This window comes from Solanum tuberosum, unplaced genomic scaffold (assembly GCF_000226075.1).
Source record: "Solanum tuberosum cultivar DM 1-3 516 R44 unplaced genomic scaffold, SolTub_3.0 scf00505, whole genome shotgun sequence".
Classification (NCBI taxonomy): Eukaryota; Viridiplantae; Streptophyta; class Magnoliopsida; order Solanales; family Solanaceae; genus Solanum; species Solanum tuberosum.
Genome location: NW_006239422.1, coordinates 355,276 through 370,170, shown reverse-complemented (window position 1 = coordinate 370,170; position 14,895 = coordinate 355,276). Strand labels below are relative to the sequence as shown.

General features: G+C 33.5%; 2 protein-coding genes, 1 long non-coding RNA gene and 1 pseudogene across 3 annotated transcripts; 1 reads left to right on the top strand and 3 right to left on the bottom strand.

Annotated features, from left to right (window-relative positions):
• Positions 1-6: 6 nt before the first annotated feature.
• LOC102590081 (uncharacterized) lies at positions 7-1,165 on the top strand. Its single transcript, XR_001471996.1, has 3 exons — positions 7-635; positions 717-791; positions 874-1,165. It is a non-coding gene; the product is annotated as an uncharacterized lncRNA (long non-coding RNA).
• A 1,172-nt stretch (positions 1,166-2,337) lies between these two features.
• On the bottom strand, positions 2,338-5,046 carry LOC102589753 (8-hydroxygeraniol dehydrogenase-like). Its single transcript, NM_001318602.1, is given in 7 exon segments — positions 2,338-2,646; positions 2,780-2,813; positions 2,816-2,932; positions 3,259-3,456; positions 3,459-3,768; positions 4,384-4,497; positions 4,876-5,046. Coding segments are annotated over 7 exon segments (1,074 nt in total). The 5' UTR covers positions 4,974-5,046; the 3' UTR covers positions 2,338-2,443.
• Positions 5,047-6,616: 1,570 nt separating this feature from the next.
• On the bottom strand, positions 6,617-8,717 carry LOC102589424 (8-hydroxygeraniol dehydrogenase-like). The gene is made up of 5 exons (XM_006364585.2): positions 8,572-8,717; positions 8,268-8,381; positions 7,313-7,823; positions 7,061-7,214; positions 6,617-6,977 (listed from the first exon to the last, which is right to left on the bottom strand). The coding sequence occupies exons 1-5, from the start codon at positions 8,658-8,660 to the stop codon at positions 6,775-6,777; spliced, it is 1,071 nt and encodes a 356-aa protein (XP_006364647.1). The 5' UTR covers positions 8,661-8,717; the 3' UTR covers positions 6,617-6,774.
• Positions 8,718-11,877: 3,160 nt separating this feature from the next.
• LOC102589101 (8-hydroxygeraniol dehydrogenase-like) lies at positions 11,878-14,550 on the bottom strand (annotated as a pseudogene).
• Positions 14,551-14,895: the final 345 nt, after the last annotated feature.

Genomic DNA, 14,895 nt, shown 5'->3' with positions numbered 1-14,895 from the left:
AATTCGTTGTTTCAGAATATCTCATCATTGCAGCATGACATCTCTGTTTCAGATTCCGTGTCATCACTAAGAGTGTTTGGGAGTTTTGTGGAGGATATCCCGAGTTGGTTCAACTATAAGGAAATGTGCCCAAGTGTATCAGTCGATCTGCCTGAGAATTGGTATGAATCGGATAAGTTCTTGGGGTTTGCTGTATGTTATTCTAGTGAATATTATATTGATTACATCACAACCGATTTGATTCCCTTATCATGTGATGATGGGATGCCGTCGATGACCCAGGAATTTGCCTTATCCAACAATTCAGAATTAGACGATCCTGATGCATGTAATATTAATTTTTTGTTGGTACCTCTTGATGGCTTATGGGATGCATCTAATGCAAATGGAAAAACACCAAATGACTATGGGTGCATTGAGTTTGATTTTATTAGTGATATAGATGATGATTTTGGAGAAACAGATGATGATTCTGGAGAAAAGATGAAATTTGGAGTTCGTTTGTTGTATAAAGATGAATCCGAGCCTTGCATTGGGATAAGGAAGAGCAGAGATGAAGAAGAGGCCACTTGCTCCTCTTCTAAGAAACAAAGGCAACTCTTGCCCACAAGCTCGGGATTATAGATCAAATAAAGGTAGGTATATACCTCATGAAATTGTGTTCTCTGTTTATATATAAATTATTTCTTCTCATTCTTTCTTCTATTTGGCAATAGGTGATGTACGTATCAGTAATCAGCAGCGAGTTTGGGGACACTGCCTATGAAGGGAACATAGTACGTACAATTTGGGTTGGCAAAATTCTATTCTTTTTATATTTCATTTCGAAATATAATCACATTTTCCATTTCCTGACAAATAGATAAATTGCAGAAGCTTTGGAATCCAATGGAGCTCAAATAATTTCTCCCCAACCATCAAGTTCTACTGAAGTTGCATAGTCTCCGTTGATATCTACTGTAAAATGTACTAACATTCTTTTTCTTTTTTAACAAGTGCAAGAAACACATTTTATTAATTAATCATCTCTGAAATTAATGTAATCTAAGAAAAGAAACACTGCTAGACCATTGGCTGTAAATCCCCCTATTAATATTCTCATTTCTTGTTCAATGTATTGCCAATGTCTAGCACGAAATGATATTTCACATCCGATTTCAGAAGACGTTCCAATGCTGTGTTCACATAGTCCATTGGCACAACTTCAATATCTGGTGTTATGTTATGCTTTGCCGCGAAATCCAACATTTCTTCTGTCTCTTTCATCCCTCCTATACAACTTCCAGCCACTAGTTTCCTTCCACATTATATATACAAACTTTAGTCTAAGAAAAAAGACAGTCCGGTGCACTAAGCTTTCATCTGAACTTTTTTGTTTGAAATCGTGCATAAAGAAAACTATACATGCTTACCCATAAGTAGTGGAAACACGGGTAACTCAATCGGTTTCTTTGGTGTACCAACCATGACAAGATTTCAATAACATAAACAATGGAAGAATTCAAATGTAGTCTCTATTGATGCATGTCTACTGTCAAATTTACACAGTAATGTGTGATCGCTGAAGTATTGATCATGCTTAAGAAGGCTTGTTCATCTTGGATGTTATTGCCAACAAATTTTAATCCAAGAAGGCTTGTTCATCTTGATCTCCGATGCAGTTCATTGCATTATTTAAGGTATGAAACAGAGGTACCATTCTATTTGAGATACTTTCTATTTTATCTTGTCCTAGAATTATGATTCTTGTGTTTAAATGAAAATAAGTTATTAATTCCATAAACTCAAACTAATGTATTTTACATTATTTTGGGTTGTTCTCATATTATTACTATAGATAATAGCTGAGGTTTTTAACCTCTGTGAATTGCATTTCCAACCCCTGCATCTAATGAAGAAACAAAAAAAATATGTTGGCACAACTTTTCTCATCGGCCATTATTTTGTATTTTTCTTTACACTCACGCGCCTAAAAAGGTGTTTCATATTCTATTCTACATCAACGTCCAGGGGTAAATGAGAACAGATAATCAAGTATAGCGGAAATTTAAAGGGTTAAGAAGAAGGTGCCCTCGCGCCGTCGTCGCTCGCTCTACTTCGAATTGAATTGATTTCCTTTCTCTTATAAATTAATTCAGAATGTTAGTTATAATTTCGCGTAACGGAATTTATTTGAAATTCGCGTGTAACGGTAAAAACGTTCTGAAGAAAATGAAAATGTATGTAATTTTTTGTTGGTACCTCTTTGTGGCTTATGGGATGCATCTAATGCAAATGAAACAACACCAAATGACTATGGGTACTATAAAATGTACTAACATTCTTTTTCTATTTTAATAAGTGCAAGAAACACATTTTATTGATTAATCATCTCTGAAATTAATGCAATCTAAGCAAAGAAACACTGCTAGACCATTGGACGTAAATCCCCCTATTAATATTCTCATTTCTTGTTTAATGTATTGCCAATGTCGAGCACGAAACGATACTTCACGTCCGATTTCAGAAGACGTTCCAACGCTGTGTTCACATAGTCCATAGGCACAACTTCAATATCTGGTGTTATGTTATGCTTTGCTGCGAAGTCCAACATTTCTTGAGTCTCTTTCATCCCTCCTATGCAACTTCCAGCCACTAGCTTCCTTCCTGTTTTCCACATTATATATACAAACTTTAGTAAAGACTGTCTGATGCACTAAGCTTTCACTATGTGCGGGAAGGGCCACATTATATATACTTTAGTCTGAACTTTATTATTTGAAATCTTGCATTTGCTTACCCATAAGTAGAGGAAACACGGGCAACTCCACCGGTTTTCTGGTGCACCAACCATAACTAGCTTACCATGAGATTTCATCAACATAAGCAATGGAAGAATAGGGTGCACCGCCGAAACAGTGTCGATAATCCCATCCAATGTGTTCATTGCAGCCTGTTCGTATATAAATAAAACAAATAAACAAAAGGTTTGCCCCCATTCTCGTGTTTAAATTGTTAAATTTGCATAACAACTTAAACTTTTAGATGAGATTGTCACACACTTCAACATGGAACCAGAGCAGGCGAAGGTTGGGCGTTAAAAAATCTCAATACCACCATTGTCAAAAAAAATTATTTCATGTGCTTGGCTCGTGGAAAAAAATAATCAGGCAGCAGTGTGTTGAAGGCAACTTATTAAATGAAAGTGTTCTCTCAAACAGTTTGAACATTCAAATAAGATGATCACAGAGTTCAATGATAACGAGTTATTATATTTACCTTCATCTGCTCAGGATCGCGACTGATCAAGAAAGAGTCTGCGCCTAAACGCTCAATTGCTTCTTGCTTCTTATTAGCAGATGTACTAATGACAGTCACTTTGGTTCCGAATGCCTTAGCAAACTTAACAGCCATATGTCCGAGCCCTCCAAGACCAACAACACCAATGTGCATTCCAGGCTTATCGAGTCCAAAATATTCAAAGGACTATAAGTAGTAATTCCAGCACATAACAGGGGAGCAGCGTCCATCGACAAGTTTTCAGGCCAATGTACTACAAAATGCTCATCGGATACCATCATGTCAGAGTAACCTCCAAACGTGAAGGTTCCGTCTAAGCTATAGCCGTTGTAAGTAGGAATCTGACGAGGGCAGTAATTCTCGAGATCCACGCTACAATTCTCACATTTTCGACATGATCCTACCATACATCCAACACCTACTTTGTCTCCAACCTTAAATTTCTCCACCTTGCTTCCAACCTCAATTACAACACCAACAACCTCATGCCTGCAGTTACATTTACAATTAGCTACACTCACGAGTAGATAGAATCAACACAAATTCCGCTAATTTTTAACCTCTCTGCACCAGTTTATATGACTTTCCTTTTTAGTCCGTCCCAAATAGAAATGACACATTTCTATATTAACTAACAATTTAACTTTAAAATGTCCATTTTACCCTTGATAAAATGATTTATAGCCACACAAATTTCAATCATTCATTTTAGACTACAAGTTTTAAAAGTCCTTCTTTCTTTCTTAAACTCCGTATCGAGTCAAACTAACTCTTATAAAATGGGACAGAGAGAGTAACATGTCCCAACAACTCAGGATTTACTGAGGTATCAAGAGCTCAATATGGCCAAATATAGACTAAGAACCAAATCAGGATTGCTTTCAATTCAAAAATATAATGTGAAAAATTGAAAAGATACAGAGAACAAGAAAACTTGCTAACAAATGTTCTTCGCCGAAAAACTACTTATGTGTATATACAGTGAATGTTGAATCCTGTTAGCTTCTTTGTGCCTTTATATTTTTGAATCTCGTTAGTGAAAATTCTGGTTAATAATTTTGGATCTAACAATAAAAGAAAACAGAAAAGAACAAATTAATTTACCCAGGCACCATCGGGTACTTGCTATTTCCCCATTCATTCTTGAGTTGATGAAGATCAGAATGACAAATTCCACAATACATAACTTTAAATTGCACATCTTTTTCACCTGTCACCCTGTAACCATTAACACAAAATGATCATCATCAAATTTACAATAAAACAACAACAACAAATTCAATATAATCATACAGGTGGAGTCCGAGAAACTGAGTGTCACTAGAAAAAAACGATTTTTCTTAGAGGCAGTTGCAAGTGACAATTACATTTTAGCACTCTTTGTAAATGTCATCGGAGCCTATAACGACATTGGATCCAATAACAAATACTGGTAAAAATTTCAACACTCTTTGTTAATTGACATATTTATTGCCACTAAAAACCATTTTTATTATAGCATATGTACGCAGATGTTACCCTACCTCAGCTTATAGAGAGTTTGTTTCCGATTGAAATGAAAAATACACCATCAAAATTAAAAATAATAATTTGTACCTTCTTGAAAAATTGAAAGGAGAAAGAACTCCAGAAGTGTCTCTAGTTGCCCATCCAAATGCCTTAATTGGATGTTCATTTTCAAATGATTTTGCCATTTTTTCGTTTGAAAAATAAAAATATTTATGTAGTGTATATATAGTATAAATTATAATAGAGAAGAATGTAGGAAAATATGGATGATACAAAATTGATTATGTTATGATCCATATTTATAGGATTTTGAGTGAAAAATATGTGACGTTATCGATGAGGTGTAACAACTAATGACTTACTTAAACAAATTGGATTTTGACTTCTTTTTTGTGGTCGATAGGTGTAGAGTCCTACTTTGCAGGACTTTTTAAAAAAGGTTTCACACTTTTTTTTATTTCGAATCTATCTAGAGTTTGAAGTTTATGAGTTTTAAAAATATTCTTCTTTTTAATATTATAATGTATTTAGTGAAATCTTATAATGAGGTCCACGAAAGTCGAAAAATGGAGTGTATACAAATCAGCTTAATCTTAATTTCCATGTAGAGGTAGAGAGATTGTTTTTGAAGGATCATTGACTCAAAAGCTATATATCAGTAGGTATGAAAAAAGGAAAACGACAATTCTTCCGTTAAGGTGAGAGCTCTCTTCCCATGACAAGCACTACCTCACCCCTTTCTTTGCAACCGTCGTCTTTTATCTGAATGTCAAAAATAGACGTGTGTACGCTACATGGAAAAAGTTGTCAAGCATTGAATGAAGGGAGTTGGGAGGGTCGGGAAAGGTTGTGTAAACAAAGCAATTGATATGAAAATAATGACAATTACAAAATAGTGCGATAACTTAAACACAATATGTAAGTTAATTATTTTTTTCCTTAAATTGCCCCAAAAAAGAGGTTCTTGAAAAGCTTTCCAAACGTGAAAAACTTAAAGTTAATATTAGTGGCTAAAGAATATCCACGTAGATAATGTGAAAGTATATTTAAAAGAAAATTAAAACATCAAAGTGTGAAATTTGGACCAATTAATAATTGCAATTTCCGACTTATTCCCACTACATTTTTATCGAGTTATTTTCCCCCTTTTTCCCACTACTTTTTGTTTTCTTTTTTCGTCCTTTTATTTGGACGCTATAATTTAAAATATTAGATACAAATAAGTTTTTATTGTTGGGGCACTACCACTCTCATGTTTGGTATTTAAAATGTACATTATTGACGCAAATTTCTTTTTTTTTATAAGAAAATCTTTGTCTGCATTATTATTTACATCAAATCAAATTAATTAACTTTAGCAATTAAAAATTGAAGTGAGAACATATATTACGTAATCATGATTAAAGATTAATTTGGTATATAATAAACGCTTAACTTTTACTCATTGATTTGTCAAGCACTACACAAATTTACCACATAATTATCTAAGTAATATGCATTTTTATCTTGTTTTTTAATAAATTAAAGTTAAAATAATTTATTGATTTGCTATAAAAACACAGGCTAAGTAATTACCATAATTTTGCCAAACTTAACAATTTGATATTTCTTATTCCTATTAAAAAAAAAATCCATTGGCATTATAGATATTGTTTATTGCATTTTGCTCTGCTCACTAAAGGATAGTTATACGCACATTAAGAAAGTCGATATGTGCTACGACAAAACTATACTTGTTAATTTAGAGGCAAAAATTTAATTGTACTCGTGCTATGACTTAACCATGAAATCAGTATAGTTTGATGTAAACGCCATATGCAAATAAGTATACTAGAAAACACAATATCATATTTATTCTCTTAACTCCTCATTCCTTTTGATACACAAAACATAAGAAATAAACTAAACAACAAAACGCACAAGCTTAATACAAAATCATAACCCTATAACACACTCATTTTCTTGACCAGGATGTCCCCCTTCATCTCAATTCTTGTTTAATGTGTTGCCAATGTCAAGCACAAAACGATACTTCACATCCGATTTCAAAAGGCGTTCCAACGCTTTATTCACATAGTCCATTGGCACAACTTCAACATCTGGTGTTATGCTATGCTTTGCCGCGAAATCTACCATCTCTTGTGTCTCCTTCATCCCTCCTATCGCGCTCCCCGCCACTAGCTTCCTTCCTATTACACACATTATATAAAACATACGTATCAATATAAAAAAAAATGTATATACAAAATCGTCGATTTATAACCAAACGTACCTAAAAGCAGGGGAAATACAGGTAACTCTAGTGGTTTTTCAGGGGCACCAACCATCACAAGCTTCCCATGAGTTTTCAACAAATTAATCAATGGAAGAAGAGGATGAATTTCGGATACGGTATCGATGATGCCATCTAGTGACCCCGCTGCACCCTGCTCGTATTTAACATACAAACGAAAATTAGTATTATTCGTAAGTCACACCTATGTTATAAATTTGAAATTGAAACAGAGTTGATTGATTGATCGACCTGCATTTGGTCAGGATCACGACTGACCAAAAACGAGTCTGCCCCTAAACGATCAATTGCTTCGTCTTTCTTACTAACAGATGTACTTATCACAGTAACTTTGGTTCCAAACGCCTTAGCAAATTTCACAGCCATATGTCCCAAACCACCCAGACCAACAACACCAATGTGCATTCCGGGCTTGTCAAGTCCAAAATATCTCAATGGACTATAAGTTGTGATCCCTGCACATAACAGGGGAGCTGCTTCCATTGGTAAATTTTCGGGCCAATGGACCACATAGTGCTCGTTGGTTACCATTATATCGGAGTAACCACCATACGTGGGGATTCCATCGGTGTAAACACCATTGTATGTCATGATCTGATCACGACAGTAATTTTCAAGATTGTTGTCACAATTTTCACATTTTCTACATGATCCTACTAAACATCCAACTCCAACTTTGTCTCCAATTTTGAATTTCTCAACTTTGCTACCAATTTCAGTTACTACACCAACAACTTCATGCCTGTAACGTACAACAACATATTCAGTATAATCTCACAAATCGAGTCAGAAGAGGATAAAATGTAAGCAGAATTTACCACTACTTAGGAAACCTAAGCTAATAATCCGATTTAGTTATGGATTTTAGTTGTTTACCAACATATTTCCTCATGGCAAAGTTTTCTAGTAAACTTCTTGATGATCAAATTTAGAGTTTCATAGTCCAAACAATTACCCAAACTAACTACATGTATATTGCAATGATTATATTGTTCAAATTCTGGCTTCGCCTCTGTAATAAGATACATATATTACAATTATAAGAATACTTTTTTTTGAAATTTGGTGAATAATAAGTCCGTTTATCTACCATTTTTCACTTAAATTAAACTATACATAACGGCTTTAGTCTACGAAGGGTTATAATAAAAGAACATAGTAAAAGATGGATCAAAATGAAACTTACCCTGGTACCATTGGATATATACTATTGCTCCATTCATTCTTGAGTTGATGAAGATCAGAATGACAAATTCCACAATACATAACTTTGAATTGCACATCTTTTTCACCAGTCACCCTTCATCATTCAACAAGAAAAGTTACAGATATATATATACTGTTCGGTCAACTAGTTTATCAATATGTTCGAAATTAATATACACAATATATACACTATCAGTGTAGATATGTTGTGTATATCTAATTCATATAAAATATACACTATTTGTACTGTCAGTTTATATAACGTAAATCTGAAAAGATGGTACCTTCTTGAGAAGTTGAAAGGAGAAAGTACCCCAGAAGTATCTCTAGCTGCCCATCCAAATGCCTTAACATTTTCATGTGATTTTTCCATTTTCTTGATTTTTGTTTTTTTTGGAGATACTATTATTATTATTATTATTAGAACAATTAATTTGAGTAAAGTTATAGTCCAATGTATTGATTTTTTTCATTTGAATATATAGGTATTTGAGTTGATGGCTAATGACGTAGTCGATGAGGTATGAAACAAATGTTATCGTCATGGCTTGTCTGTACAATTTGCCTTTTTATTAGTATAAGATAATATTATATCTTATATTATATGATGTTTCTAGGAAAATGGTTCAGTAGTACGTGACCAAGGTCTAGCCGCTAATTTTAATCTAAAAAAATTGTCTTTATATTATTTAAAAACTGTGTAGACTGTAGTGACATGCTTAGTAGAAATTGGTTTCAATGAAATGTTTTAATATGATTGTATGGAATCATAAAAGATTTTGAAAAAATAAAGAAAAAACTCAACTTTATTTGGTTTGATTTATGAATATATAAAACAAATGCAATTGGTTTGATTTGGTAAATGATGAATCCGAATCAATTGGTCTATGTATATCCCCTCAACAGAATCCAGTACTTTTGATTATGAATCAGATCATATATATATGTTCGAAAATTAACTTTATATATAGATTATATTCAATTTTTCGTGTGTATTAGCTTATGGATCTAGCGTTTTTGGACACCCAAATTTATTTATCAAGAAAAATTGTATGAGAAGCTCCGTAATGAGTCGGGAAAGCGTTACGTATAGTCCCGTCGTTTTTTTCACGCATATTTTCGCATTTACGAGTCAACTTTTAGGAATTACCCGATTTTCTTGATTTTTCATGTGTATTAGCCCATGGATCTGACGCATTTAGGGCACCAAAAATTTTTTCCTGAAAAAACTATATGAAGACCTCTGTTATGAGTTGGAGAAGCATTACGTGTAGTCCCGCCATTTATTTCATGCATATTTTCGCATTTATGATCCAACTTTTAGGAATCAACAAACTTTTTTAGTTTTTCGAGTGTATTAGTCCATGGATCTAGCGCCTTTGGGACATTCATAATTTTTTTCTAAAAAACTATATGAGGACCTCCGTAATGAGTTGGGAAATCATTATGTATAGTCCCGTCGTTTTTTCACTCATATTTTCAGATTTAGGAGCCAATTTTTAAAATTACCCGACTTTCTTGATTTTTCGTGTGTATTAACCGATGGATCTGTCGCCTTTTGGGCACCCAAAAATGTTTTCTAAAAAAATTATATGAGGACCTTCGTAATGAGTTTGGGAAGCATTGCATATAGTCCCACCAATTTTTTCACGCATATATTTGCATCTACAAGTCAACTTTTAGGAATTACCCTATTTTTTTTATTTTTCGTGTGTATTAGCTCATGGATCGCGCCTTTGGGCATCCCGAATTTTTTTTATCAAAACTATATGAGGACCTCCGTAATGAATTGGGAAAGCATTACATATAGTCCCGCCGTTTTTTTCACACACATTTTTTAATTTTCGTATGTATTAACTCATGAATATAGCGTCTTTGGGCGTCCCAAAATATCACGTGGAATGCTATAATTTAATAAGTGAAAAACACAATAATCTGAAAAAGATTTTGTAGTTAAGGGAGCATGTACGATTAAGCTATCGAAAATGATGATTGCCTCACTTTAATATCGTTCCATAATAATTAATTAGGATATATGGTTGGTGATTACCTTTCCAGTATAGCCATCAGAAAAGATGGTGAACAATAATTTGAAAAAAATAATTATAAATTGTGTGTGCTTGGTGCGACAGAAAAATATTTTCTAATTTTTTTACGTTTGATTGGTCGAATATTTTTGAAAAATACTTTTTATAAAATCATTAAAAATCAGGAGAATAAATTTCTGATACGATGTAAAAAATAAATTTCATAAGTAACATTTCAGCTAGATTATTTTCTTCCCACCCCACCCAACTCAACCACCAAATCTCACCCTTGATCCTACTATTTTGTTTGCTTTTGAATATTCACAAATTTGCAAAAAGAATAAGAATCTAATATTTTGATCAAGTTAATTTCAATCAAAATACTAAAAAGAAAGTCAAAGTTTAGGGGGGTCTAGTCAAAAAATCGGACATCATCCATTCAATTAAAAGGATTAAATACAAAATTTATCTTTAAGTTTACCTTATTCTGATCGTTTGGGGACCATTGCGGAGTCACTACGTGTAAAGGAGAATAATAAATACAACATCGACCCTACCACTTGAGAACAATATTTCAATTCATTATAATTGGGGATAAAAGCTGTCGGTTCATTTTATTTTTTTTCAAATATAACTTAGTATAAGTCATTTATTTGTTTAGATTGATGAAGAAGGAAATAATATGGTTAGGTCAATTCAGAAAAAAAAAAAAAAAAAAAAGCAAAAAAAAAAAAGACATGACTATTTGAAATATCTAGTTGTTTAAACAAAAAATATCCTCTTTAAATAGTGTTTTTGTTTTCTTTAAATAGGAAAATACATGACTATTTTGATTAATTGAATGTTAAACGTGCTTTAGTAAATATCTCAAGACCGAAATCAGAATATACCTATAGTTTATGGACCGAAAATGCTCTTATTCCTACTTTATAAAAGAATTTAAGTTATGACATCAACAAGGATTGTGATAGAGTATTGGTAAGTACTTATTTATTTTTAATCAAAGGTCTCGGATTCAAGTCTCCGATCTGATTACAAAGTAGCCTTTGTTAGAAAGAATGTTGGATTTTCCGGCGTGAACGTGGATTTTCAAACTTGTCTCATCTCCTTACTCGAGAAATCTATGATAGCTCTGTAAACTAATAACTTATAATAGACGAGCCCAATATCTTTATGTATGTTCCGAACTTGTTTTTGGTACAAGAGGAGGGGCGAAAAATTCTAGTTATAGTTCTTCTTCTGCCTAATCTTTAGTACCGCTTTGAGATTTAATCTTTAGAACCATGTGCCTAAGAGGGTGAGGGCCTTTATAGCCATAATTCTTCCCCCGGTTCTACGTCAAAACTCAAAAGCAAGTCTTTTTTATTGCCCCACTTACCTTTTCTAAAAGCACTTCGGGTCGGAGGTTGGTTGTAAAGTAAAGGATGGTGTGCTTTTGAATTAGTTTATTTTGATAGAAAAACGAACCAGAATTAATCCTAGGTCGTATTGTTTTTCAATTGTCCGATGGTTGGGCCCCAAAACAGATATCAAAGACTAGATGGAAAACCAAAAAAAAAAAAGTTATTTACGAAATTTTATTATCATGTCATATAAAATAGAACATAAGAGTAGTAGAAAGAATGTTTAGTAATTCCCACACAAACTCACACCATTCTTTCTTTCTTAAAATACAAACACACAACAAGAACAACATGTCCCTATATTAACTCTTCTTCAAAGTATTGCCAATGTCAAGAACAAAACGATACTTAACATCCGATTTCACGAGACGTTCCACCGCTGTATTCACGTACTCCATTGGCACAACTTCAACATCTGGTGTTATGTTATGCTTCTCCGCGAAGTTTACCATCTCTTGTATCTCTTTCACCCCTCCTATCGCGCTCCCTCCCACTAGCTTCCGTCCTGTTTTCCACATTATATACTTGAGTTATTAACTAAATCAAACGGACATGTTAGAACTTAAATGAAGAATAAGATACTACGCGAAATGTACCTGAAAGCAATGGAAATACAGGCAACTCTAGTGGTTTTTCAGGGGCACCAACCATCACTAGCTTCCCATTAGTTTTCAACAAATTAAGCAATGGAAAAATAGGATGAACCGCAGAAACAGTGTCAATGATTCCATCAAGTGAACCCCCTGCAGCCTGCTCGTATTTACACGTGACGAAAATTCGTACTTATGTCACATGAATATCATTGTAAATTTGTGATTGAAGCTAAGTTGATTGATCGACTGACCTGCATTTGTTCAGGATCACGACTAACCAAAAATGAGTCTGCTCCTAAACGCTCAATTGCCTCGTTTTTTTTACTAAGAGATGTACTAATGACAGTAACTTTGGTTCCAAACGCCTTGGCGAATTTCACAGCCATATGTCCAAGTCCACCCAAACCAACAACACCAATGTGCATTCCAGGTTTATCTAGTCCGTAATATCTCAAAGGGCTATAAGTTGTGACCCCTGCACATAACAGGGGAGCTGCACATATCAGGCCAACAAACGATAAAATGCTCGTTGACAACCATGAGATCGGAGTAACCACCGTGAGTGATGGTTCCATCAGAGTGATTACCATTGGCTGTCAATACCTGTCCAGGACAGTAATTCTCAAGGTCGTTGGTACAATTTTCACATTCGTTACATGATCCTACTAGATATCCAACGCCTATTTTGTCTCCAATTTTGAACTTGTCTACCTTGTTACCAACCTCAGTTACCACTCCTACAATTTCATGCCTGTAAAATCAATTGAGATTGACATAAATTTTGATCTCATAAACTTGAAAACTATATTGACAATCAAGGCATAACTTGTTAATCAATTTCACTATACATTTGGATTTTGGCTACACATTTCTTAGTTGACTTAATCGAGCTGTCTAGATGATCATTCAACTAGTAGTTATTATCGTATATGACTTTCTGAGTGATCATGTGAGAAATCAATCTGCCCTTTACCCCTTCCATCCAAGTATTTCTTTAATTTTTTTTGTTTGGTGTTAAAAACAACATCCACTTATATAATCTTCTTAAGGTTCAAAATTGTTTACCACATAGTGCAAATCTATGTTGTTCGGATCCTTCAAAAATATTGAAGCATCGTATCAGATTTTGGAGGATCCAATACGTACCCAAAGATATATTTAAAGAGTCTGAGCAACATAATTCCAAGCAGATAAGAGAAGGAAATTGGAAGTTGCTAAGATTAGGATTTTCCCCCCCACAAATATCAATATGTTTGTAGTATCTCTGACAGCAGTCAAAATGCTAGATGAATATTCTTGCAGATCTTAATGGAAAATATGGGTATTTTGTAAGTGGCGGAGCCAAGAATTCTAATAAAAATATATGGAGAGAAGTACTGAAAACATTTCTAAATTCGGTGTAAATTATTAGTTTCTGAACTATTGACAGCCTTAAAGAAACTCATTTACTTGACTAATTGAACTTAATATACACTCCGATCTTGCAACATGGGTGAAATACACTCCTAATTATTCTCATCAAATTTAGGGGGGTTTTCAACACTTCTCTCGATTTTTTATTAAGAGTCACATATTCCTACTAGAGTTTGAGACCACTTGCAATGTCATGTGGCAGATCGTAGGTGTATCGAGGGTGTATCTAAGTTTAGTTAGTCAAGTAGAAGGATATTTTTAAGACTGTCAATATTTCGGAAATGAGACTAATAATTTGATGATTCAACACTTTTTGCATAAATAGGTACAATTTTTTACTATACACAGTAAAAAATTTCGACGATCGCAAATAAAAAAACATAATATTTAAAAAAAACAATAAGGATAAGTAAACTTGCCCAGGTATAATTGGATATTTGGTGATGCCCCATTCATTCTTGATTTGATGAAGATCAGTATGACAAATTCCACAATACATAACTTTGAATTGCACATCTTTTTCACCTGTCTCCCTGCATCCATTTCAAAATCCAAATTAAACCTCAACATCAATAATGTATTCAGTATAATTTTACGAGTCGGAAAAATTAATAAATTTTGTACCTTCTTGAAAAATTGAGAGGAGAAAGTACCCCAGAAGATTCTCTAGCTGCCCATCCAAATGCCTTAATTGGGTGTTCATTTTCATGAGATTTTTCCATATTATTTTTTTTAGCTGATTCTTGATATTTTTGAGTAATGTATACTATACAATGTAGCATATAATATATAAGAAAGAGAAAGCAATATTATTGGAGAGGAAAAAGAAGTGGTTGTCATTTCCTCATTTAAAGTATATCCCTTATTTTTGTTTTCGACTCAATTTTTAGAGTTCACATTAAAATCCTGACCAAATTTGAATTACGCATCATCAGTGTTAGCGGGGGTCGTTGGAGTAGAAAAGAAGTGGTTGTTATTTTTCCTCATTTAAAATAGATCTATTATTTTGAGTGCAAGTAGCCAAGGGACCAAACAGAAAAAACTTTAGTATATTTGTAAGGCTGTTTTTTTGTCTTATATTATACGCGCAACATTTAAAAAAAGAATGATTTTTATCTGTTTTAGTCTGATTTAAAAAGAACGAGCCTTTTCCTTTTTTGGAAATATTTTAA

Coding starts and splice junctions, on each gene's coding strand:
- LOC102589424 (XM_006364585.2), bottom strand. CDS start 8,660: ATGGAAAAATCACATGAAAATGTTAAGGCATTTGGATGGGCAGCTAGA. Junction 8,382..8,571: donor CCTTTCAACTTCTCAAGAAG/GTACCATCTTTT, acceptor TGAATGATGAAG/GGTGACTGGTGAAAAAGATG. Junction 7,824..8,267: donor ATATATCCAATGGTACCAGG/GTAAGTTTCATT, acceptor TGTACGTTACAG/GCATGAAGTTGTTGGTGTAG.